This window comes from Bidens hawaiensis, unplaced genomic scaffold, assembly GCF_021521415.1.
Source record: "Bidens hawaiensis isolate Kalapana, Puna unplaced genomic scaffold, B.hawaiensis_p1.1 tig00012511_1, whole genome shotgun sequence".
NCBI lineage: Eukaryota > Viridiplantae > Streptophyta > Magnoliopsida > Asterales > Asteraceae > Bidens > Bidens hawaiensis.
Window position 1 is genome coordinate 153901 of NW_027492025.1, and position 27821 is coordinate 181721.

The window sequence follows — 27821 nt, forward strand, 5'->3', positions numbered from 1 at the left end:
AAAACCTATGTAGTCTACAATGTTTTGCCTATTTTCGGTAAATCAAACAAAACAAGAATCAAAACAAAACTGGAATTCATGTTGATTAAAAAGAATAAAGAAGTCTTTATGATAAAACCTTTGAATTCTTCAAACTTGCACTTGTAGCTCTTAAAACCGTGATACCTTGCCTCCGAGAACTCCAAAAATTGCAATACTGACTCCGAAATTCGTTCTTGGTAGCCTCTGATTCGTGTCTACTCTTAGGGTTTTGATTAAGGATGCTTATATAGTGATTTAGGCCTCCAAACCCTTCAAAATGATGGAAATATTTGGAAAATAAGCCTTCGTCGGGACGCGCGACGAGCATAAGACTTGTAGCCGCGTGCCCAAAAGTTAAAAACACACAACCACGTCGCGTCATACTGCGTGGGTTTTCCTTCTGATCGTGTGTGGTGGCCAGACCCATATGGTCCGGTAGTTTTACTGATATGGTTTGGTTCAACCCTGGTTTGACCGGGCTCCCCGTTTTACCTCGTTTTAGCTTCTTTTTTGCTCTTTTTAGATGCGTTTAACTCTCGAGACCTACAAAACGCAAATATGTTGGTAGCATACAAATTCTAATTAAAAAGGAACTAAAAAATAATAAAATATTATATAAAATATACAAGAGAAACATATATATATATACACATTATATCACTCATTAATTGAAATTTTATCGAGTATCTATTGCGATTATTGGTCTTTGAATCCGTGTTTATCAGTTAATGCGTATTGGTTCAAACTGTTCAAGTTAGTTGTCAATTAACCGAGGTTTACTATATGGAATGAAGCCGTGTTGATTAAGTATCAATCACATTGGCGAAAATCCTTGTTTTACCGCTAATTAGTTGGATCAAACCGGGAGGGGGGGGGGTGTTGTATGTGATGGGAAGAGGAAGAGAGAGGGAGGTGATTTTTTTAGATATTTGCAAATAAGTCCTGGGAATTTGGAAGGTTATTTAAGGAGATTCAAATATTGTTTTTTATGGCTGAAAATGTAAATAACCAATACTTTTTAGTACTCGTTCATGAAAATATAATTCCGGGTGACATGTAATAAATATAAACCCATTAAAATAAATAATATTCGTCGATTCATTAGTAAATGTGGATCCGAATAACACAATTTTAAAATGGGTGTTGAGTCAAACAATTGACCTGAGGGGGAGATTGTTGAGTCAAAGATTTGTTCTAAAGAGACATATGGAAGATTGGAATCTTCTCAACCTCCTCAGAATTTGCTAAGTATGGATCCGGGCACACCTTAGACCTCCGAGCAAGCTTTTACTTAGCCGGGCATGATATTTTGTCTATCGGGCAAGGTTATCTTCAAGAAGTCTTCTTTAGTGGATATCCGAGCATGGTTTGCAAATTAGTGTATTGACGGGCAAGGATCACTAGTTTATGCTAATCCGGTCAAGGTTCACTTTATCAAGCAAGTATGTTCTTCAAAGCCAAGTAAAGTTCACTCCCGAGTATGCTTTTGGCTAACCAAGCTTGTGAAGCCAAGTGATTGGAAGACCGGGTAAGGTATTCATTAATAATTGTGGTCCAAGTAGGCTTGATGTTTTAATGGAATATCTCTAAGTAACATCGGGCAAGGTTTAACTCAAGCAAGGAACAGTGCTGGCGAGCACACTTTGCTAATAAGCTATTCTCTAGCAAAGAGTTGAAGGGATCATTGAAGAACAAGATTTCTCGTAAGGGTTTGTCGGGCAAAGCTGATAAAGTCAAGAAGATTGAAGTCTACCCGGTGAGTATTTTACTTGGTAAAATACTCTTTAAGTAAAGTCTACCCGGAAACTGATCCTGGGCACACTTATATGTTACCAAGTGCTGAAGGATGGCAGAGCACACAGCCTACTCGGAAAACCAAGATAACTGCAAAGCCTACCCGGAAGACTTGTTTTACACTTAGAATAATTCTGAATATGTAATTTGAATATGTATTTACGTTTGGGGTTTCTAGAAGGAATGACAGCTGTCCTAGGATGGCAGGCCTATAAATAGAATAATTTAGGGCACGCCTCCTACGGATTGGAGCCTTTACACTTTTCGGATAAGAAAGAATATTTCTCGAAAGTGATGGCGGTCCTAGAAAAGTACGGATAAACTTTCCTTCAAGAAAACCTAAATCGATTACCCTTTGTATGATGAATATTATATAAATGGAAATCTTTTGAGTGAATCTTTTGTGTGTTAGTTACCTTTGATTATTAATAGCAACTACCCTGTTTGTTATTGATCCCGCCTTTAATAAACGGTAATCTTTCTAAATATATCAACCCGTCATCAACTCCCTTGTCGACACATCTATTTGTGTGAGTTATGACATGATTTGAGTAAGATTCAGCTGAAATCGGGGACCTGACAACGGGTCGGGTTTCGAGATCAGGTTTCGACGAATTTCACAATTGTACTTGTAACAAAGAAGAGTAGCTTTGTTTGACCAAATAATTGAATTCAGACCAATCTTAAAAGGCTTCTTACCGGTCATCGTTGTGAAGTCCCTAGCATGATACACGGTCATTGTCATCTGAAACTTTATGTCTTGCTCCTCAATATCCTTAGGATTCACTTGATTATAACGATCAAAGATCATTGGAGGAGTAAGTCTAAAGCAATGAATTCTTCATAACTTGATACAAAACTAGCAAGCTAATAAAGATGTTCTTCTGCAATCTGTATGGTGTGTGGAGGTGGAATTATTTCGATTGGAATTGTAACAACATAAGCTTGATGTGAAATAGGTAAAGGATGAATGTAGGTAGTTTGAGGAACTTGTGTAGGTGGTGGAGGTTAGGCTATAGGAGAAACTTGATAAGTAGAAAAATAAATCTTGCATATTTGGGCATAAATCAAATTGTAATTTGGGTTCATGCTCATATTAACATACAAAGTAGTTGGTTTCTTCTGGAATTAAACTTCCACCCATTGAACTTAACTGATTTTGGTGGTTCTTTAATTATCATCCATCGTGTATGACTTAATAATTGAGATCAAATAGTTCAAAGACATTGTGTAAAGATCCTTGAGGCATATGCTTCATTGATTTTTCATCCAAATTCTTGCTATTATCCTCATCCCACAAATGTTCAGGTTTAGGAGCCGATTGACCATAAATATTGGCGTAAATTGGCACAAACGGATCAATCTTGATAGATCTCCACATTTTTGGTTTAGTGAAGATGGCATAATTCTTGGCCGTACAAGCCCAATCTTCCTAATCATTCTCTTTGGTCAATCTTAGTGGCTTACTATCACACCCTGAACCAAAACAAAGAAGCGCGTGTGGTAACGAAAGGTAGTTATCGATAATAGCAAACATAACTTAACCATAGTTGGAATACCGCACTAAAATTTTTATACGTTATAACAATACATGATTACTTGTAGGATCTAGCCTATGATTAGGAATGAGTCATGGCGGAATCATGATTCGTATGATATAGGCTTATAAGCTTAATTCAATTTGTGTGTGTGTAATGTGTGTATACGAAGAGAATTTGCAGAGTAACGAGATGATTCAGACAAATATCCATCTGTTAAGTTATCAATCGGTCAATAAGATTACATATTTATAGGAGATGAGTCCTATTCTCTAAAATCCTCAACGAGTGGCCTCATGCGCCTATCATTTACTACCCCATACGCTGACATTACAACGTATGGGTTATATCCTTGCTAATGAATAAGTCATACACTAACAACCTGGCGTATGATATGTAAAACTAACTAATGATTCTCATTCGCTTAAAATACTAAGCAAATGAGCGTTTACTTCATAATAGAAATTACATATTTACCCTTATAACATGTTCTAGAACAATAAATGATTACAAAGTACAAGACAAATAAAATATTGCATCAACAAACTCCCTTTGTCTTGTGCTTTGTATTCTTCTACTCTTACCTCCACTTGGTCTTCCAATTTTTGTCTAACTAGATACCAAAAGCAAAACAAACTCGAAAACATTGTTGAAATTGTAATGCCAGCTCATCATCAATTTCATTCTTCCATCTCATCTGATTATAATACAGAACCCTGATGTTATCTCTTGAAAGATTAATAAGCCACATCATATCAAAGATTATGATAAATCATTTAACTGTCTCCCCCAATACAATAACGGGTTCTCACATGCAATCATCATAATACCGCCACTCAAATTTATCACCAAAATCTTGTTATATAAATTTCAGTGGGATCTTCTTCATCACACGAGGAGCTTTGATCTTTAACGTCACCAACAGTCGTTTTGTTCTTGGACATGTCTTTGTCTTGCTAAACCATTGTTGTCGTGTGTGTGTGCGTGTGTATAAAAGTTGATTGATTGTCACACACGATTGAGTTTAAAATTTAATAAAATGATTTCTACTAATACAAAACCACACACAAATATGCAAGTGTACCTATCGCATATGTAGAATAGTATTGGTTAGAACCAAGTATCGATCCAAGGACACACGAGATTTTCAGTACTAAATCTTTGTAACTAAATTAACCAAAAGTAATAATCATTAAAGGTTGTTTTACGCTAAGTTTTGTTTTAAATTAAAATAAAGTAGAGCAAGGAAAAGGAAATGAAATTTGGATTAGAAAATCAATATACGAAGGTTACCAGCTTAATGAAGAATTCACTTAACTCTTTTCGATAACCAATAAAAAGAATATGTGATAAACTTGCTTTAAGAATATAAGATAGAATAATCCCTCATTTCTTAGTGAATTACCCCATGACAATTAAGAAAGTAACATTCATAACTTTGTGTCTACCATGGAAAAGGTCAATTTAAGTAAGCATGTAGTTTCGTGAAGTATATAAAGATTAGGGTTAGTTTCGATTTCTCAAATAATAGTTGTAACAACTTTTAGGTGGACTATAGTTTATTCATACAATCCCCCTAGGTTGATTTAAGTAGGTTATAATTATACCTTCCTTTAACATATGATTTTTTTAACTAGCATGACAACCTAATCAATCGTACTTAACAATTTTATTTTAGAATTACCAAAACTAGAGATTGATCATAACAAGTATTGCATCTTTTCAAAATTCATATAAGGTAACATGTTTCGGATCAAGTATAAAGATTTTTTTTTCCCATTTCTAGTTTCCAAGAACATAAATGAATCATGAATGATTATAAAGGTTTGTTTTAGATATATTATTCATCAACCTTGAACAAATGGTTTATGGTGACAAAACATGTTTCATCAAAAGATAGAAGCAAAATAACAATTATTTCACAAAAACTAAATCACATATTCAATATCAATGGGAAGTCTATTACTATCACACGTGGGGTAATCAGAAGAGTGTTGCAGTTTGGAGACAACATGGATAACCCGTGCGAGTTTGAGCGGGAGTTTATTCGAGGTTTATTTGCCCGTGTATTTTATTCTGGAGACTTGGGCAAGTCCATGTACAACAAGGCATACTTGTGTCCAACATACAAGTATCTGATACATGTGTTAATACACTGCCTTGGTGGACGAAAGGGCAGCTTTTACGAGTCTCGTGTTATGTTACAATATGCTTTTGTAGCATTAATTTTAAACAAGCCCTTCAATTTTTCTAAGATGATCTTTTATCATCTCAAGGAAAACTGTCTTGTGATGAATAGACGCAAGAAGTTCTTAATGTATCCTCAATTTATTCAGCTTATTGTCCAAGACCAGATTCCAGATTTGGTGATTGATCAGAAAATACAAGATGATGTGATGCCACTGGAACATATGGCTGCTGACACTGTTCGACGTATGAAGAGTTATAGGCAGGACCCACATCTGAGAACCAAAATATTGATTGGTCATCTGGTTAATCCAGATTACGTATGTCCTTCTAATGATCACTGGATCCATGACAATTCTGATTCTGAGCGTGAAGAAGGTCCAGGTGGGAACGATGGTGATGGTGGTGATGATAATGATGGTGGTGATGGTGATGGTGGTGATCCGGATCAACAACAAGCTGAGATTGAAGCAGCTGCTGCTCAACATAAACGAAAAGGGAAAGAGGTGGCCGGTGAAGGGTTATCCAAACGTCGTGTGACGGCTGGTGCTGGTGTTTCTTTTGGATTTCAACCTCCACAGTCGTCTGCTCCTCAAAGACCGGTTGTGCCGCTTCCTACTAGCACCCCGGAAGTTACATTAACGACGACGTTGGTTCATGATCAGAGGCTTGGTATGATTCCTCAATCGGTACTTTCTGATATACCAAGGCCTCCTACTAGTGTTTCAGTTGTTCCTCCAACACCGACAATGAGGCCTAACCAACCTTTGGATGTTACATTTATGAGGATTACACGTCCTCAAGGTCCTATCCAGCCGGTGCATCCATCTGTTCATACCATGCCAGAAACACATCAAACTGACATGCTCTTGAGCTTGATTCATCTTTATGAGAATCAAAAGGCTGCTGATCGTCAGGCTCAAGAGAGTTTGATGGAAAATCAAAGAAGATTGATGGGGTACGTCTCGTTTTGTCAAAAAGAAACAAAGGCCCTCCGTGAGATTGTTACGTCTCAGGGGGTGAAAATTAAAGAACAAGAGGATCTGATTCTACAACTAACATGTAAAGAAGATGCTTTGAAGAAGCTCAGGAATGATGATGAAGATAAAGATGAATCAGGTGCCAGAGGAAGTGAGCCAAAACAAACTCATGGTTCATCTTTTGGTGTTGGTACTAGTACGTGGATCTGCTGAGGATGTAGGAAAACAATTGATTGTTTATCATGATTCTACAAATGTTAAACCAATTGAGATGATAAAAGCCAATACTATGTTATTTATGGATTACAAGGTTGGTGTCGTCATGAGTATTGCTAATATTGATGAGATAGAAGTGGGGCAGTACGTTGACCGGTCGTTGACACGAGAGCATATTTCTATACTGTTGGGATTAAACGAAGATGAGCTGAACGTGTTAGAGACTGAGAATGATGTGGAAGTGGAGAATGACGATGAAATCCTGAATGATCCAACGATTCAGATGAACATGTCTTTTATTTATAAAGATGAGGAAATTGAGATTGAGGATGTGACAACTAAGGAATACCCTGATTTATTTCAACACTCTAATGTTGATCAGGGTGCTCCTATATTTACTGAAGAAAACGTCAAAGCAGCCGAAGATCACTTGGAGCAAGTCTCAAAGGGCAAGAGCGTTGATACCAGATTTTACTCGAAGCCTGATCTTTTTGTTGCTGATATTCAAGGATGGTTTGCTTGTCGGAACAAGAGAACTCGAAAAATTATAGATGCATACAGATATGTTGATGAAGAACGAAAGCAGGAAGCCATTGCACGTGCTAAAGCCAATCAGATGACTTCTTTCAAGGTCGTGTCAAAAGTTCGAGGTGATATTATTTCATGGCTTTTCGATTCTGATTTAAAAGTTTGTATCATCAAATGGGAGAACGGCGTTCAGTACTACGAAAACATTACTGACGTTCTCTCATTACCAAGATGGGATGTACAGACTGTTGCATACCGACCTTTCATCAACCGTGGGGGAAATCGACACGCAGAATGGTTCCATCAGCATTTTCTTTTCGAGGTCGATCACGGATTTAAATTCTTTAAGCCGCAGATTCCTATTCGTAAACGTATTGACGAGATAGATCCAAGAACGGGTTGGAGGAAGCTCGTGCTTAAAGTTAAACCGCCAAAGACGATGAAGCGTGTACCAGTCAAGACGCTTAATCATCATATGTATTTATCTTTCAACCGCTGGTATTATGATAATCGTACTGGCGAGGCCGTTATTATTTTGGGAAACGGCTTAAAGACCGAGCTGATTAAGATATAGATCCCATGTGGCTCGTGAATTAGACTGAGACTGACAATGACGTGCTCTTCAAGAATAAGATATTAATCGAGCGTCGTGAATACTATGATCGAGCAATGCAGTTTCAACTTGTTGTTCGAGTATGTCACGAGCATGGAATTAACAGTTGCCGGGACTGGCAGACAAAGCGCTTCAATTAATTTAAAGACAAAGAGCTCAAGACGAGGGGGTGTCTGTTAGTGCACGGTTTTGCGTCTCGAGTCTTTGTATTTATCGTTTTGTATTTACTAATTATTATAATGAAAAGCTATTAATATTATAGACTAGTTCGTTAAAGTAAGTCTAGTTCGTTAAGGGTGTTTAACGAAATAGACAGCTAAGTTAAGTTACCCATTCGTTAAGAATGTTTAACGAATGGGATGTAGTTCGTTTTGTTTATTATTATTATTTGTAATGTAACAAAGTGGAGTCTGATTCGTTACGGAATGTGTAATGAATTAGATCCATCTTCTATATATAAGGGTGTTCCTTCCCCTGTTTATTGAAGTTTTGGAATTAACGTATTAAAACTCTGTCTGTTTTCTCCTTCCCCTGTTTATTGAAGTTTTGGAATTAACGTATTAAAACTCTTTCTGTTTTATCTCTCGATCCAAACTTCGTTTAAGCTATTACATAATACACCTAATACTAATAATAACATATCATATATATATACACACACACACACACACACATAAATAAGTAATATCTATTAAGGGTAACCAATATGAACTAGATCCGTTTAATTGTATTAAGATTTTAGATCTGAGATCTGAGGTCCTCTCAGGGGCATATCATCTACTTACCATGGAAGGTGACAGACTACCAAGAGCATGGAATGCCATCCATCTTAAGAAGTATTTTGTCTAGTCAGGATCACTGATCCTTTAAGGATTAAGGATCCTCAAGTTGGTAAAATTTTATTCTATCCTTTATTCATTTCAAATTTGTATTACTAAGTAAAGGATAATATATTCTTAACCGTTATCTTTTCCAAGTTTTAAGTAACAATGCAGATTTCAATAAGAGGTTCAATGACTAAGAGGTTGGCCACATCTCCCTCACACTCAAAGTACATTGCTATTTTAATATATTCTTAACCGTTATCTTTTCCAAGTTTTAAGTAACAATGCAGATTTCAATAAGAGGTTCAATGACTAAGAGGTTGGCCACATCTCCCTCACACTCAAAGTACATTGCTATTTCCTTGGCCTATCCCAAGATTAAGATGTGACCCTCGATGGTCATATCTTCCATTGTTTAAATGTTTTCACCTTTATTACAAATTAGAGTTTCTACACTCTCGCCTGTAGCGCACGTTATCGAGCGCATAGTTCGGAGCAGTGGGACCAGTACACGCTTAGTGGCTGACAATTTCATTGTTTTAGGCTATATGGAGGATCCTATGAATTATGGTAGACGTACCATACCTAAGGTTTTGGCGCTTTCACGTCACTCGCGTTTGGGCTAAATCCCGGTTTATGCGAGTCCCAAGTTAACATCCGTATCTTTGGGCTTGTCCCCAGTTTTTGGGCTTGTCCCCAGTTTATTTGGGCTTGTCCCCAATTGTTGGGCTTGTCCCCAGTTGTTGGGCTTGTCCCCAGTTTGTTGGGTTTAATCCTAGTTAATACGATAAGTTATATGCATCAGGTATCCTAAGTCTAACTACAAGAATCGAGGAAGCATTTACACTTGTGGTAATTTAGGTCTAATCATACCTTATTTTATGATCTCTACTTATCAATTTGCATTTATTCGGATTATATCTTTAAGTACTTCAAATATGTAATGATCCAGTATCCTTAATCTGTTTTTACAAGGATAGTTTGTCCTTGAAACTTTCCTTAAAACTAGTTTTTATGAATCCAAACTATAACAACTATGTTTTCATAATGATAAACAATAAGCAAATAGTCAAAAGATTTAAGTTCTTATTATTAAAGGTCACCTGACTTACCAAAAATTTTAACCCGGATTTCACCATTTAAACATGTTATTAGTTGTTCATGATTTGCAGGGAGAATAAAAGGTGTTGGATAATTATGATAGATATATGATAATTATGTCTAGCTTGTCAAATCTCATCTGTTTTTGTAGGAATTTTGAATTCAAAGGCAAAATGACAGTTGTGATCTTATCACAACCGCCATTTTGGGGGGAAATTGTCAGGGCACGAAATTTGACACTGTGGATACGTTATCTTGGCATATTATCTGGATCTGTTATCTTTAGCACGTGTTCCAGATTCTGTCAGGATCAAGGATCCTTAGTACTTATTATATACTAACGGTTGTTCTCTTTATATATCAATATATTTGATAGGTATAACGGCTGGAGACGTGGTCTAACCTATTATTTCGCCCTCCAAGTGGTCTAGCATGTGGTCAAATGCATGCAAGTGGCTATAGTGGAGTAGTGGCATAAAAATAGGACAATTTGTTAAGTATATTTTTTGTTTTTATAATGAGGCCGATCTACTAGGTCACAGACATACACAATATTCACGAGTTACACCTCTCATGCTGCAATTCTAGCAGTATAAACACACACTTAGCATTATTTGTAATCGCTGATCATAGCTTCCACCCTTGTAACCTTGTTTTTGATTAATAAAGTGGTGATAGACGATTTGTTATCACCCGGGATTTTTGGGCCGGCGATCCGACCAAGCTCAAGGGCTTTTACTCGCAACAAATCACGGTGTTCATCCTTATTTCGTTCATATATTCACCATTATTATAGAAGCACTAAACCTCACTTTAAAAATATGGTTACATTATCCTTAATCGATTTTTGACCAAAACAATCATCACCTGGGGTTTTTGTGCCGGCGATAATCATTCGATCAAGGGCTTTTCCTCGTAACAAATCCTACTGTTCATCCTTATTTTATTTGCATTATCATCATTATTGTACAAGCACTCTACCTCACAAAACCGATTTGGTTACATTATCCTTAAAACGAATTTTTGACCAAAATAGTATATTGTTAAAGATTGTAAATAAAAAAAATAAGAAAAAACTCTAATATGCTTTCAATTTACAAAGTATTCTTTTTAATCTTTAAATTATAAATATATGTTTAAAAGTTAATCCATTTATTAAAAATAAATACAATTATCTATTGTTTTTTTTTGTACATTGTCATATAAACTTGTAAATTAAAAAAAATATGTTTTAAATATATCAATTTATTTTTTCGATTAATTAGTAAACTATACATATATGTGTTAAATTGTAAGGATAGTATATATACCAATCACTTTCAAATATAATAAGTCTTATCATATTTAGTTTTTTGGGTATTTTATCAAGGTTTGATTCAGGTTTTTTGTGGAACTTAAATTTGATTGTTACGGGTTAAAAGTTAGTAAATAGATTGTTTGGTACAAATTAACTACATTTTGCTCAAATTTGTTTCGAGTAAAAAATGGGTAATCTGAATTTTTTTTTTAAAATTTTACAATGTAAATAGATTTATCGTCAAACTGTTTCAGGTTCAAAGTTTTGACCTAAAATTGTAAAACACATGAAAGTTAAAATTTTAAATGTGATTGGGTTTGGAATTTATTTTAAAAGACATTTTTAAAAATAGTTCAAAGATTCGGGATTTTGCACTATGTTTTTGCACATGCATTATTTTTTTTTAATTAATTTCAAGTTTTTTGAAAAAAAAAAATATTTTGTGATATAAATAAAATCAATTTATGCATAATGATACAAGTATAGATAATACATTTTTCTTTACACATTATATATTATTTTATTTATAACTTAATTATTTAAATCATCTCGTGTGTTACACGAATCTTGAACTAATTTATTCTAATAAAGTCAAATAACGAGGGATACATTTCACTTGGAAATTTTTTCTTAGCCAAAATTTCCTGCTCAAACTATTTTCCTACTTTTAATAAAAATTTATTTATGTGAGTGTAATCAAAACATATCAATCCACAATTTAATCAAATAACTAATTACTTAATTTATAGAGATTAAAAATATGCGAATATTTATGTCAGTATAATAAAAATATTTATATTTTTAAGGTTTATTGGATTTTAATAATCCATATTGACTGGTATTGGCCAATAATAATCTCTATTCATTTTATCGCCACTAGCGGTCCTAAATTTCAAAAGGTTGGCCCGAATAGTCCCTCGTTAATAAATAACTTAATGGCGTTATACTTTTTTCTGAATTTCAAACTAACTTTTTAGGTATTTTTGATAGGAAGTATAATACGAATCGATTGATATGAAACTTAACTCGAAAAGGTAATCCAAACGACTTGATTTTTGTTAATTGAAAGTTCAAACACATGAATTGGAGAAAAAATTAAGTTGTTTGGATCACCGTTTCGAGTTAAGTTTTACATCAATCGATTTGTGTCCCCCTTCCCATCAAAAACCCTAAACAATTAGTTTGAAATTCATAAAAAAATAAAATATAACGTCGTTAAGTCTTTTTTATCAGGGGACCATTGGGGCCAACTTTTTGAAATTTTGGGACCTCTAGTGGTGATAAAATAAATATGGATTATTATCAGCCAATACAAGTCAAAATGGATTATTAAAATCCAATAAACCTAGTTTTATTGAAATCATATCTACCTTTTTATTTATTAAATCAATTTATACGCACTTTTAAGTGTAGAAGGTTTATGCAAAATTAATGAACGATATCTATAAGTCTAAAAAGATTAAACAAGTGGAAATCAGGAATGAATAAAAATTTTATTTTTCACTTAGTCATTCAAACCCCCATGGATTCATGGAGTTCTCATTTATCCTTTTCAAATATGTAATACAAAAGCGTGTTTTAGTCATGCTAATTTTATATATGATGTTCTCTTTTTATGTCATATATAATAAAAACAGTTTATCATCTTTTGTTAGAATCTACTATTCCATTAACAAATATAATTGCACTTATAAATTACTATATGTATCTTTTACGTGATTATGAAGAAATTGCGTTAAATTACACCATGTATTCGTATGAATATTCTATAAGAAAGTATAATTCGAACTTATTAAGCTATTTAATTTGATAAAAATACGGGGTTTTAAATTTAATCATTTAATAATTATAATTTAATAATATTTCTTTTAAACTTCTCGTACATTACATTACAAAAGTTATAAAACCAGTACTAATAATAGTGGATATTAGTTAACGCGTTTTGATTATGTAGAAAGACTCACGTTACAAAATCCTTGATTTTTCTTAATGAATTCCATTGACGTATTTTTTAACATTATTATATAAAAACTATTTAGGTAGAAGAAACAACCACAACCATGCATGCGACATATGGGCCCAACGGAGGAAGCAATAATGTTAATCAACCCAACCCCACCCTAACTTAGGCTGAGGGGTGTGGGGCGCTAACCGGGGCGCTAGAGCCCCTCCGCTCGCGCCTCGGGGCGCTAACCCCACACCACCGGGGTGCGAGCGGGGCGCGAGCGCGGAAATCCAGGCAGGCGTGAGCCTGGTCGCGGGAAAAGAGAGAGAAAATGGACGTTGGGAATGGAGAAATAGCCGTTGGGACACGGTTAAATTAAAAAAAAATTCGCTGGAGCCCCTTTTGGAGCCCCTCCACACCAGGGCCAGGGGCTCCAACGGGGGCTCCAACACCCCCTTATCCAGTTTCTCTCTCTGCCACACGTTATAATATTATTGGCTGGAGCCCCCACTAGAGCCCCCATTAGAGCCCCCACACCCCTTAGCCTTACAGAAGACTTTCAGCTCTGCTTCCCCGCATTAAACTAGACCAGATCCCTAAAAAGAATGTACCAGTAGGTGTCAACTAAGACTTACCCACACTGACACACACAGATTGACTTTCATCATCCAACTTTCTAAGTGGATCTCAAACTTGTACACATATTTTATGTGGGTTAATTTCAACATAAGGGTTTCGACGACAATTGAATTAGCTTATGGTTTAAAAGCTTAAAAGGTATAATATTAAAGCTTAAAGAAGAATAGCTTGGGTAGTGGATTTAATTCACATAAATTACTTTGTATACCCAATAAAATGCGTGAAAATAGGTATAAATTGTAATAACACACTTAAATATTACAAAAACAAATAAAAAAAATTTCAAATAGTTAATTTATTTTGAAAACAACACCCTAAATGTTATAGCTCTTACATGTAGGGTCTTATTATTCTACAAAGATAGACAAACAAGAGAATAATAGGAAAGATTTATAACAAATAAAAATAAATTAAAAAAATGAAAAAAAACACAAAAATGTTTTCAGTGTATTCATTGTTCAGAACGTTGAGGAAATTAAAAAGATCATTGTGTTTTTGTTTATTTTCATTATTTATTATGTCATTTTTCCTTAATATTTTGTTTTGTTTTTAGATATTTTGTTATATTACTAAACATTGTCTTATATCTATTGTGTTTTTTTATTTACTATCGTGTCTTTTGTTAAATATTGTTATTGTGCATTTTTTATCAGCATTGTGTCTTTTCATCGTTTTTTTGGAACCGGAATGATGGTGGAAACTTTTTCATTTTTAATTCTTTTTTTTTATTTTATAATTTGAGTTATGATATTTTTATTTTCTTTTTAAATGTTTTTGTAAGAATTTTTCTTGTAGACATAAATCTTTTTACTCCTATTTTTTTCTCTGTTTTTATTTTAACTTTTCCGTTACACGTATGTATTGTTGTACTTTTGTTTAATCATTTCTATCAACTTAGTTGCTTATATGTATGTTTTTTAGTAACCTACACATGATAGCACATATGTATAGAGAATACTAATTAACATAAAAGTGACATACATTATACATAAAATAAAATATAAAACAAAGTTAATATATTTTTCTTTGAATACACATGAAAGTGAGAAACAATAATGATTAAATTTATACTACTTATTTTTAAAATTTTTAAATATTAAAAAATATAGAGTTTGTTTTATTCTACATTCTCTCGTAATAATTGATGTTTTTCGTAATTCTCTCTATATACATACACATGTTAGGGGTTAAAATATAAAACAACCTCAAGTTTGAGATTATTGTGAACACCTTTAGCTTCGTCTAATTATGCTTTTATCTAATTATACTTTTATCGAAGGCTATGATTGTCTCTTGGCTAACACAAGGGCAGAACCGATCGCATATTCAAAAAATTTCGCACACCTTTTTTCCTTACTCATTAAACCTCTATTATTTTATGGCAAATTCGAAGCTAATAAATATAAAATGCGATCAAAGTGAAAATTGAACAACAAACAGCTGGATCTAAACTGGATATGTGGATAGACTTCTCTTAATTGCACTAACTTGGAAACATTTCACAAGCATATTAGTCAAAATCGGCAGAGAAAAAAAAGAACGTATCAATGTAAAAAAAGCCAGCACATGTAGTGTGATTAACAATATGGCATATACTAAAACATAATCACCAACACATACAGTGTACTCATGTACATAAAACTAGTGTTATCACCAATGTATAGGCATAATAAGAATGCATATACATCCATGGGCGGATCTAGGTGTGGGTGCGGGTTCACGGGAACCCACTGAGTTTCGTATTTTATAGAAAACGCCTATGTGATATATGAAAGTGAACCCACATATAAATTATGAGTGAACACATAGATAAATTGAAACCATGGTTCAATGGTAAAAACACTTCACTTCTGTTGTCCAAACCGGGGTTCGATTTCCTCTTTCGTCAGTATACTTCTAATTTTTTTAACTGGTTACCAAACCCCAGCTTTCTCCACATGCATACACTAACATAGATAGTTACACCTCTTTCTGCATATAATTCATACTTGTTATAATTTAGGTTTTGTAACCTTGGTTTTAGAATATTAAATTCATTGTTTGATTGTAAGACATTAAATTTTATTAATTAACTATATGTATCTTGATGAAAAATTAGTTTTGAGGGATCCAAGTCCATATAATGAATCGGGACAACAGTCAAGGTTAGGAGTTGTTGCGTAACCCCACCGATTTAGGCAAAAGTCCACGACCATCCATCATAAATTGACATTGTTAAGTTGTTAACTGTTTTATCACGCTTATTAGTGTTCAATCAATTTGTAAGTTTATTTGGGTGTGCGTGTTTGTTAATTTTGGAAACCCGTACTGGGACGCGTATATAACTTGTTTATAATTGTGACATTCGTAAATTTCGGGTCTCGTTTGTATTCGTTTTTGTATTCGTTTATCATGTAAACCGACCCATTTTGTAAACCAAAGCTTATGATATAATCAAAATGATGGATTTTATGTTACAATATTGTTTTACACTTGTTGGGTCTTGAAAACATTCTTTTTGGTCCTTAAAACTCCTTAAAATGACTTAAACCAAACTTTGGGGACTATTATTGCCATTTACCAAAAACTTGTTTGACCATTTCTACCACCACATGCATCTTTATCCTATTTGTATGAACCATACTCTTACCATTATAAAAGCAAGGCTCCATACACCATTTTGGTTGTTTATCTTCTCCAAAATCTCTCTCAAATCTGAGTATATTCATCTTCAACATTTTGTTATTTTGATTTCTTAAGGTCAACTAACTATAGTCTTTCATTTTAACTTGTTCATCTAATATTACTAACACTTGAATATGGTGGTACAACATATATATAATACACACCCCTTGTTTCCTTTATTTGTTACTTCACCGACTCCGGTTGGTTAAGTTTCGAATGTCATAAGGCAAGGCTTCAAGGAGGACTTGGTGTTCTTGATATATATATACACACACATAACTTATTATACATATCACTTATGACTAACTTCTAACCCTTTTAGTTTGTTCATCTTATTTACAAGTTCCATGGTGTGGGTTTGAATAAGACTAACCTCGGTTTAACCGAAACTAGTCCAAACCGGAAACCGAACTTTTGTTTACTAGTTTTGTTAAAATAGTTGTTTAAACATGTTTATTGCTAGATTTGAGTTTCAAAAATCATTTTTACAAGTTCTTTGATATTAAGCATATGGAATCCATCTATGAACTCGTTGGGAGATGGAAACCGAACTAAACCGAAACTTTTGCTTAAAATACTTGTAGTTAACTTTTTAGTTGTAAAATTTAAGTTTTCTTCATTTATAAACCAGTATACAAGTTCTATGATATTTGGGCATGTAGAAACCATCTATGAACTATTAGTGAGATGGAGACCGAACCAAACCGAACTATACCGACTTTTACTCGCTTAAGACACACAAGTGTGTTTTTAGCTATCAAGACTTGTATATTTCTTTAAAAATAGTTTACAAACTAATTTTAATTATTTTCTTAAGTACTTGGAATTGTTGGATCCAACTTGATCTCATCACATAGTTTGGACCGACAAAACCGAACACTCGTTTAACGTGCGTTGTTAGTTCTAAACAATAGATCTACATACTTGGTTAAGTGTTAGTATATTTTAATGAGTTATCTCATAACAATTAATATGTTGGAAAGTTGACTTTGGGTTTGACCATTTGTCAAAACCCGAATCGACAACCCGAACACTCGTTAAAAACCCGTTTTAGTATCTTTGTCCCAAAGGAACTTTCATTTTAGCATTTTTCCCACCTTATTACTTAACATTGGTTAAGTAAATATTAAGGTTAGATACTTTAACCCGGTTTCGAGCAAACTTACATTTTTAAAGGATTGTTATTATAAATTTTTAAATAGTTACATTTTAAACCTTAAACTTTAATTGTTTACTTTTTGCAACAATTATTTTATTTAAAGATCTTCAATACAACAATTCTAAATCCAAGATTTTATTGTCATTTAGGCCTTGCTTGTTAAACTTCATCCATCCGGTTATTCATCTTTTACCGATCAAGTTTTATACTTGAACGTGAGTACATTCATACCCCTTTTTTCCATTTTCGTTTTGGGGTGACATTTCATACTTATCAAACTAAATGTTTCAATTACTTGAATCTTTAAACCCACAAACGTGATTGTATACTTTACTTGAATAATTGCTTGATTTGGTGTTTTATGCTTATATGCCTATGTGTTTATCGCTTTCGGTTGGTGGAATCTATAAATCCTAGACTACTTGGCATCCCCTTGTAGCAAGGTGTCGTTAACGTAATGCAATTAACAATATTCTATTAAATCCTAGACTACTTGGCAATCCCTTGTAGCTAGGTGGCGCTAACGTAATTCTATTAGCGATTGTCAATTTATCCAAGTTTATAGCTATTATTTATGGTTTTGTATACTAGTTTTTTGTGTAACATCCCGAAATTTCAAGTTAATATTAATTATATTACTTAATAATAGAGGGAAAGTTTACTCGGGTTATCAGGAAATAAATAAAAGAATAGGAGTTGGTATGGGTCGGGCTAGTGTCGGGTAATGGATGTGGGTTATGGACTTGGATTAACAGAGATGGGTTAAATGAGAATGGGCCTTAGGTCCATGGGATTTCAGGGATATAAATATCCCCTAAACCCAAAATATCTTTCATTTTTCACCAAACTCCCTAACACACACACCACACACTAACTTCGCCGGAACCGGGCCGAGCCAAGGGAAGAATCGGGCAGGTCCAAGAGAAAAAGATTAGTGTGCTAGCAGGTTAACGAGATCCAACAAGCTCAAAGGTATGATTCTTGATCTTTGAAGTTTAAAGATCCAAGCTTTTTTAGTGTATAAGCGACCGAAAATGGTCGGGAAGCGTAGTGGGTGAGATTGAACCATAGCAAGGGTGTTTAAATCGCTCAAAATGCTGGAAAGAAACCGAACAGCGGCTGTCTGGGCAACTTCGCCTTCATCTGGGCAACTTCGCCTTCAACGCGACGAACTTCGCCTGCAAGCTAAGTTCGCCTGATGAACTTCGCCTGCAAGCTAAGTTCGCCTGATGGCAACTTCGCTGTAAAGTTAAGTTCGCCTGATGGCAACTTCGCTGTAAAGTTAAGTTCGCCTGATGATAACTTCGCCTGAAGCCAAGTTCGCCTAAGGTTTAACTTCGCCTGAAGCTAAGTTCGCCTGAGGTTTAACTTCGCCTAAAGCCAAGTTCGCCTGAGGTTTAACTTCGCCTAAAGCTAAGTTCGCCTAAGGTTTAACTTCGCCTAAAGTTAAGTTCGCTTAGAAAATAAATTAAAAACCTAATGGAAAATGTGTTAAGATAGTTAATGTAAATAAAATTTTTCCAAGCTGACCTGGCAGCTCGACCCCAGCCAGGGGCTCTGCCCCTTGGACCCTGCTAGGGGCTGCCGCCCCTAGACCCCGCTGCCAGGGGCGCTGCCCCCGGACCCCCGTTCGTTGTGGGTAGTAGTTAAGACTGGAAAGATGATATGAGTAGTGATAGTTGTTTGATACGTGTACTTGTTATACAGTCAGCCGTGCACAGCTGAAGAAAGGGATTACGATTAACGGTGAACGTAACCGTGTTCAGGTGAGTTTCTAGCCCCATTCCTTGTTATGTTTTCGGGGCTGTGTGCATACTCGATGTGTTGTTAATACATTTATCCTAAGTGATAAGTGTATGTCATATGTGATATGTGTGATAGATATGAATGATTGTTTGTCGGTACGCGAACGATCTTCGGATATTGCGCGTACTGTCAGGTTAAAAATAAAGGTACGAATATTATATATCGAAGATGTATGAATATTTCAAATGAATACTTGTCGGGGCGTGAACGATCTTCGGATATTGCACGTAACGACAAGGGGTATGGTTGTTAAATTAATGAGGTAAGAATGCCTAGAGTGTTCTTATGTTATAATGTAAGTATGTGTATATAGGTACACGAATGGCATGTGAGTTCTACGTTCGACATAGTAAGTTAGGATGGCAAATCCCTCTAGCTTCTGTCGGACATAGACTCGGCTGGTAATGGCGTAGTTAAGGACTGCGAGCCTTATACGTGAAGTAGATGATATATGTAAACGTAGATAAGGACAGCGAACCTTATACGTAATGTAGATAGGCGTCAGCATAGGAAATGACTGTGAACCTTATACGTGCTGTATTTGTAGCATAGGGGAGGACTGCGAACCTCGTACGTGCTATGAATTAGGTTGCAACATAGGGAAGAACCGCGAACCTTGTACGTGTTGTGGATGTATTTCAGCATAGGAAAGGACTGTGAACCTTATACGTGCTGATTTTGTAGCATAGGGGAGGACTGCGAACCTCGTACGTGCTATGAATTAGGTTGCAACATAGGGAAGGACTGCGAACCTTGTACGTGTTGTGGATGTACTAGGGTATAGGGAAGGACCGCGATCCTTGTACGTACCATAAATGGTGAACATAGGTAAGGGCTGCGAACCTTGTACGTGTTCACGACCTTGAGTACAGGTATAGACGGTGAACTATGAACGTACTCTCGGTAGACTGAGGTTAGTGATTGTAGATATGTATGTATGTATGGTAGCAAGTATGTATGTAGAACAGAAGGGTAACTAGTGAAGTATGGATATGTATCTACAGATATGTATGTATGTGTATGTATTGTATGGCGTTCGATTAACTAGAACTCACTCAGCGTAGCTGACTTTTAGTATGCACGCAGGTGAGCCGATTATAGAGTTAGCATGAGGATGACACACGGCATGGATTGAACGGCTGGCATCTGAAGAAAGAAGTAAAGATGTTTTAAATATAAAGTTTTGTGTTATGGTATCAAAGAAAAGATTTAATGTTTTGTAACAAATGATTGATGTTTTATATTCCGCGAAAAGTTTTAATAAACTCTGATTTGAAGAACTGTGTTTATGAGTAAATCCGACGCTAAATTAGGGCCACCGGGTTCGGGGCCTTACATTTTGGCTTTTCATACTATATATCTATTGTTCAAACTTATGAATTGCTCACCAACCTTTGTGTTGACAACTTTATTTTATGAAATGTTACAGGTTTGCATCTAGGTTGATTATGGAGTTCGGTGAAGAAAATGACACAAATACCGTTAGGATATTAGCAAAAATGAACAATATTCGATTTGCTATATTTTGCTATATTTTGTTGTATTTGACTTATGAATATTTGGTTATGTGACATTTTCGATGTTGTGAAATGAAATGAGTTTGTTAAATATTGTCGCTTTAAATAGTGTCATGCGCTTATGGGCAATCGTTACACCTCGGCATGTTCCGCCGCCTTTGGTCGGGGTGTGACAATAATAAAACTGTTTTCTTTTTGTATAGTATGTATTAAGTGATAAACCTTAACCAACCCGAGCCGTGAAATCGGCCAGAACCATCAAAATGATCCGAACGTCGAACCGATCCGGATCATCAAACCGACCTGAACTGTGAACCCACTCAAAAATAATTCTGGATCCGCCACTGTATACATCGATCCTATGAAACAATAATTAGACTAAACATCGTTAGTAAAACAATGTATGTAGCAATGATTACGCTAAGGTATCTTCAGCAACATATTGTATAACTACCAAGCATGCAATGTACTAAAAGTCCATACGTTGTGTATCTACATGATATGTAGTACTAATGATTAGAGCATTCCCAACCTATCCTCATTCATATTTCTATAATTACACTAAAAAACATTACATTTCTTTATCATGTTCGATCAATTAAATAATATTTTCTTTATACTTTTATCATTACTGTTGTTTCTCTTCTCTACTCATAACCAATTTAACAAATATTAAAAAATAATAAGCCAAACAAATTTTCTCTAAATTTACATAAAATCACTACATGTTGATTCTCCACCTTATAGTTTACACTCACAACTACTCATAACTCCACCCTATAATTTGCAAACTCTCTTCATATAGTTTTAGGGTATAGGATGAGAATGCTCTTACAATAATATAACACAAGTTACATATTTATGGACCTGCTTGCGATGCGCGCATATAATGTATATATGTGTGGGCCCTTGGGTGAGCAAAAGTTAAATTGCACTAATTTTGACGTTATTTTACCAATTTCGTGAAAATTACGTTAAAAGTGGTGGAAGGTTAATCATGCATCATGTGGTGGCGTTGATAGCCGAAAGACATGGATACATTCACCAACCAGTCGAGGTCTCCATGGTTGAGTATTATGTGCCTCATGTCCAAGTTTGATACAAAACTACTATCGAGCTGGAGGTCACATTGGAAGCAACCTCTCTATTTCTACGCGTTAGAGGTAAGGTTGTCTACATCTTACCCTCTTCAAAACCTATCATAACTTAGTTATTGGTGGGATTTATTGAGTATGATGATGATGAAGTTACATATTTAGTGTACTCCTTGATATTATATGTACACACACCGTATTCATCAAATATTACACTAAATTAGTAAGATCATTTTTATTTCCCTCTCACCTTTCATCTTTACCAATCTCTCCTTTCTCTCTCTAAATATATTTGTATAATGTAGGATAACAGTAATTAGCTATAACTATAACACAAAACTACACATGCGGTGATGAAGACAAATGTATAACATTAAGTTTCTAATTAACCTAGGACTCCAAATCGGTCTTTTACACTATATAATGAATTAGTATATATACTAATTTGTCAGCTAAGACATGCTGCAAGTACATGCAATTAGCTCAGATATTGTCCTCTCAAGTATAACATAAACATATGAAAGTCAATATATAAGAATGATTCTCTTGATTAATATTACTCCACTAAGTAAGTTTCATTATTTATGTAACTACTTGAAAGGGTTGGTGTAATCCTTGCTTCCTTCACCAGGCATCGCATTCCATTCCCATAGCCTATCAGGAAATGTCACTTGATCCTCCCCAGCCAAGTTATTAAGAGCAAGAAGTGATGATTGTTGTTGCGGTTGTGGTTGCAGTGGCGGTTGTAGTTGCGTTTGTAAAAGCATATTATTAGAAAGTTTATGTTGATAGTTCTGAATATGAAAAGCCTGAGAAGCCGCATTATTGACCGAAGCTTGTTGATAGTTTATGATTCTATGGAGGTCATCGACGGTGTTGGGGAACATCGATGGTGTATGTGGCGGTAGCGTGGCGTTGATGGTCGGGAACGATGTAGCATAGTTACTATAAGATGGAGTTATGGTGCTTGAAAGGCCTAAATTGGTTCCTACAAGGTCTGTGGTGCTACTACCGCTTGTTTCACTTAACTTGTCATCATTTTGATTGGAATTTTGGCCTTCATTGGAATGGAAACTCAACATGTTATCGGAATTGTGTCTCTTATCAGCATTAGAAAGTCTTGATGATGTAGCCCTAGTTGTTGGTAGAGTTCTTGGGACAGATGGGTGATCTTCTACTCCAGGCCGTTTGTAAACCCTACAAAGTGAAATCTCAGCCTGCAAAAATAATAATATAAAAAATTGATCCATCACTATAACATGCATCAAAACCTAGCGGTGATAATATTAATGATGAATGATGAATAGAATGGGACAAGCATTTAAAGCTAGCGGTGATATTGGTCATCTGGTCAAACTACACTTTAAATACTTTGATGAGATGAGACATATATCCCCACAAACTATAACTATAAACAATAGCAAGCATTCATTCGAGTTAATTCCATTATAATTAATAGGTTAAATTCATCATGCACTTCATAAAATGGAAAATCAAGCTAGGGTTGTCATTCATGTTTCCAAATTGATGTGTTTACAATAATTTCAGTATTTCTTTAATTTATAGGTGGTTTAAACTGTGGGCAAGTATTTATAGGCATATTCTAAAATATCTGATAGATTTGTACATATTACAATGACGTTCTGGTTTGATAAGTGATCATAATAGATAAAGATAAAATCAGCGAACTGTGGTGATTCCGTGTAGAATCACTAGAGTTACTTTAGGATTGGCTTTTCTGATTTTATCTTTATCCATGTTCTCTTGTTAAACTACAACCCATAAGTTTGCGTGTAGCCTTAGCGAATTTGCATGAGTTCGCATAATAACTTTAAGGAAATGCATAGAATATTTAACCAAACTCAAACCGCTTACAAATCATAAAAATTCATAATTTGTTTTACAAAATATGTTAATATTATCAGGGTTTGAGGTTTCTTGGATCAGACAGTGTTGATCAATTTGGTTCCTTGGTTTTCTTTGGTAAACACATTTCTTTTTTGCTTAGCAAGTTGAGGGGAATCGAAACTAACTAAGAGAAGACGGTACCTTTTGTAATCTTTCAGTTTCGTGTTGAGGCAAGCGATACTCATTCATGATCCAACTTGTTCGAATGCCTTTGGGAGCTTTTCCCGAGTAAAAGACTAACGTTTTCTTTAGCCCGATGGATCTGAAATTCTCGGTCCGTATCATTCTATCGGCTCCGGTAGCTTTCCAATAGCCTGAAGTTGTAACACGGTTTGGTCGATCCCCGTTTCGGTACTTCCTATCTCGTGGAACATAGAAAAACCATTCTTTTTCTCCAATTGCTGCCAATGCTAAATACAATAAACAAATCATAAATAAGCCCACGTGTCAAGATAAATTAAAATGGAAAAACATGCTAGCTACAAATAGCTAGGGTTTGTTTCAATGACCAAGAACAATGTACGTGTGTTGAACCAAGGGAATGAAAAGTGTAAAACGTGTGGATCGAAGAAGAAGAATTTCACTTATGCCGGTCTTCAGATATATTTTATGTTAGAATTCAAAAAGAAATTCAAATTCATGTAGGAAATCAAGTCAACACAAGACATACTGTGTAAAATTGTTCAAGTACTTAGCAACAAACAAGATTCATTGACCCGAAAATATGATGAATGTTGACAAAATTAAAATGAAAAAACTAACAAGAAAACAAAATCCACACAGTGAAAGGGAGAAATCCCAATCCACACCACACATAATTTTGCATACTTTCGTTAAGGGGATATGATATTAACTCAAGTTCTAGCAAATTACATAAATTTTGAAGAAAACCACACACTCACATCGTCATTAGCCGAGTAAAATATGCTCATGAAGATCTATCCCTAGAAGAAGAAGAAGAAGAAGAAGAAGAAGAAGAAGAAGAAGAAGAAGAAGAAGAAGAAGAAGAAGAAGAAGAAGAAGAAGAAGAAGATTAATTTATGATTTTACCAAATCAAATTAATAGAGATTCGTGATAACAAGAAGTCTTTCATTTACTTAACAATAGATGATGCCCATGATGATTTATTAATATGATGATGATGATTAACACAATAAGATTTTGCAAAATCTAATTACAAAACAGTCTGGTAACCTTAACCATTAAATCTTAGCAAATACCCATGAAACAAAACCACACTCAAAAGCCTCATCCGTAGCTCGAAATAGATGGTGTTCATGATGAACACATCATTTTGCAAAGTTTAAAATTAAAAAAGACCTAAAAGAATTGTAACCCACTTAATTATAAAACTTAGCAAATAACCACAAACACAAAATCGTTGCAGTACTTTGGGTTGAACTGATTATGATACAAGGAGAGAAATGAATTAATCTTTGAAGATATGTATATGTAGTGGGTTGGTAGATATATATGTAGGTAGGTTTATTTTATAATAAGTAAAGAAAAGAAGAGAAGAGAAAAGTGAAGTACCAGGAAGCTCCCAAGGATCATAACGATAAAGATCAAGAAAAGTGATGAGTTCGACATTGAATCGCTTGCCCTCTACCTTACGGCGAAGGTAGAATTCAACAAGCTCTTCCTCCGTTGGATGAAATCTAAAACCTGGCATCACCATGTCATTTTCATGATCATCCTCACCCTCTCCTTGTTGCTTATTTTTACTCCTATCGTCTTCCTGCTGGTTGTTCATCATTATTATTATTATTATTATTATTATTATTATTATTATTATTAATTTCTCCTATACCCATCAGCTACTGATGGATGGTCTTGCCTTTTATAGATGCCGATAATATGTAATCCCTCATTTTTATTTATCATTAAAATAATAAACTCGTATACATACAAATAATAAACCAGTTGAAGAAGACTTTAACTGTTTTTTTTTTAATTATTTTATTTTATTTAATGGTGTTAATTTCCACATTAAGCTTAATACAGTAGTATATACGTACGTTAACAAAAAAATTATTTGTTCAAATACCGAGACATGTAATATTGGTTAAAACCGAAGGAACTACACATAATTGCATAAGTTTTCCAAAATTTTATTTTATAAAAGAAAACTAAATTTGTTTTTCTATACACTATAAATGATATATATTTTTTAGATTTTCTTTCGTATTTTTCTGAATTTATTTTGTAGTTTTGTAACAACAAATTAGTTGATGAAAACCATGCTAAATACCAACGAACTTTCCAATGGTTGGTCAACAAATAAATAAATAAATAACGAATACATACATATCTGTCTATACACTATATAATTGGCTACTAAAAAATCTTACGTGCCATTCCCCCCTATCATGTCACCATATTGATTTAACTCTATGGTGAACTTTCATTTTTTTTACCCGTTTAAGTTAAAAAAAATAAACGGATCATGTTATTTCATCAAACCCTAATAATCCTTAAACGAGTTATATCTTATTTATTTGTGAATCCCCTTAATTATTAAACAATAATTTTCGTGAGAATGAGTCTCACTAAACCCGGATACCTCTTAAACGAATCTTAATTATTTGTGAAACTCATGAATCAATGGTGAGCTCTCAGCATCTTGAATCCCCAAAGTATCAAACATTGATTCATCATGCATCATGTCGTCATACACAGGCATATCCGTGTTATTTCACGGCCACGGTTGGTAAGACCCATTACCTGTTAATTTTGTAACTTAAACGGGTTAAATGAATGAGAGCTCACCATTTTGAATTGAAGTAATTTGGTGGCACGATAGAGAAGTGGGGGGGGGGGGGGGGGGAGTGAGTGACCAGAAAATGACACATAGAATTTTTTAATAGATAATTATACAATGTATAGTTATTGTATGATAGTATGTACCTAACTCTCCACACTAGATAAAACTATATTATGTATGAAACACACCATAAAACCAATGGTGACTAGGGCAATACATGTATTAGAGAACCAAACTATATTAGGGCCGCATTTGATCCCATAATTTGCCTCCTATAGTAGTTGATAAAAGCATATTTAACGTCAACATGTTTACTATCTCATCATACGGTGGTTGGTTTAACTACTAGGCTAATTGTCCCGGTGTAATGAATACCCTCGTCATGATACAAACCCTTGGCGCAACAAATGGGCTTTATATCGGCTAACAAATCCATCAGGATACTTCTTAGTCATGTAAAAGTTTTAGTGTGGTTAATAGAAAATCAATTAGAAAGATCTACATAGGTTTGGTGGGGCTACATGTAGGAGTGGTTTATAGTAGAAAATGACATCTTAAAAAGAGATCAAGCTAGAGGTGTGGTCACAGTGGACGCTACCCGTTAGCGGTGGGTTTGGACCTTTCTTTATTAACATTAATTAAATATAATTTTATTATTCATCATGTAACTAATTGTTTTATTTATTCGTTTTTGGTAGTATATAGTTTATGTTCGTTTGTTTCCAAATTCTACATAAAAGTCAACCATATTGTTGGTATAAAAAGTTAACCAAACAAAAAAAATCAAACGAATCAATCAAACGATGTAATACAACTAATATAATTTTACACTTTCTATTTATTTATTTTAGTAACTAGTTTTATAGCTCGTGTAACATACAGAATAATTTAAATAATTATGTTACAAATAAAGCAATACATAATGTATATAGTATATAGGAAAATATATTACATACATGCTTGTTCATTATACATAAATTGATTTTATTTATATATATCACAAAATGATTTTTTTTAAATGAACTTAAACAAAAAAATTATGCACGTGCAAAAACATAATCAATAACACTCAATCTATTGACAATTTATAAAATACAGTATCATATATGTATAATTGAAAAAAATTTGGTTATGAACCAATTTCGAATAATACTTCTTATATAATAACAGTATTGAGCTACAAATGAAAAAGATTTTGATAAATTTGATGGGCTTCTCGACTTTC

General features: G+C 34.4%; 1 protein-coding gene across 1 annotated transcript; it reads right to left on the reverse strand.

The window, feature by feature from the left end:
* Window positions 1–22344: 22344 nt before the first annotated feature.
* LOC143541307 (uncharacterized) lies at window positions 22345–25795 on the reverse strand. Its single transcript, XM_077034166.1, has 3 exons — window positions 25366–25795; window positions 23973–24241; window positions 22345–23140 (listed from the first exon to the last, which is right to left on the reverse strand). The coding sequence occupies exons 1-3, from the start codon at window positions 25586–25588 to the stop codon at window positions 22514–22516; spliced, it is 1119 nt and encodes a 372-aa protein (XP_076890281.1). The 5' UTR covers window positions 25589–25795; the 3' UTR covers window positions 22345–22513.
* Window positions 25796–27821: the final 2026 nt, after the last annotated feature.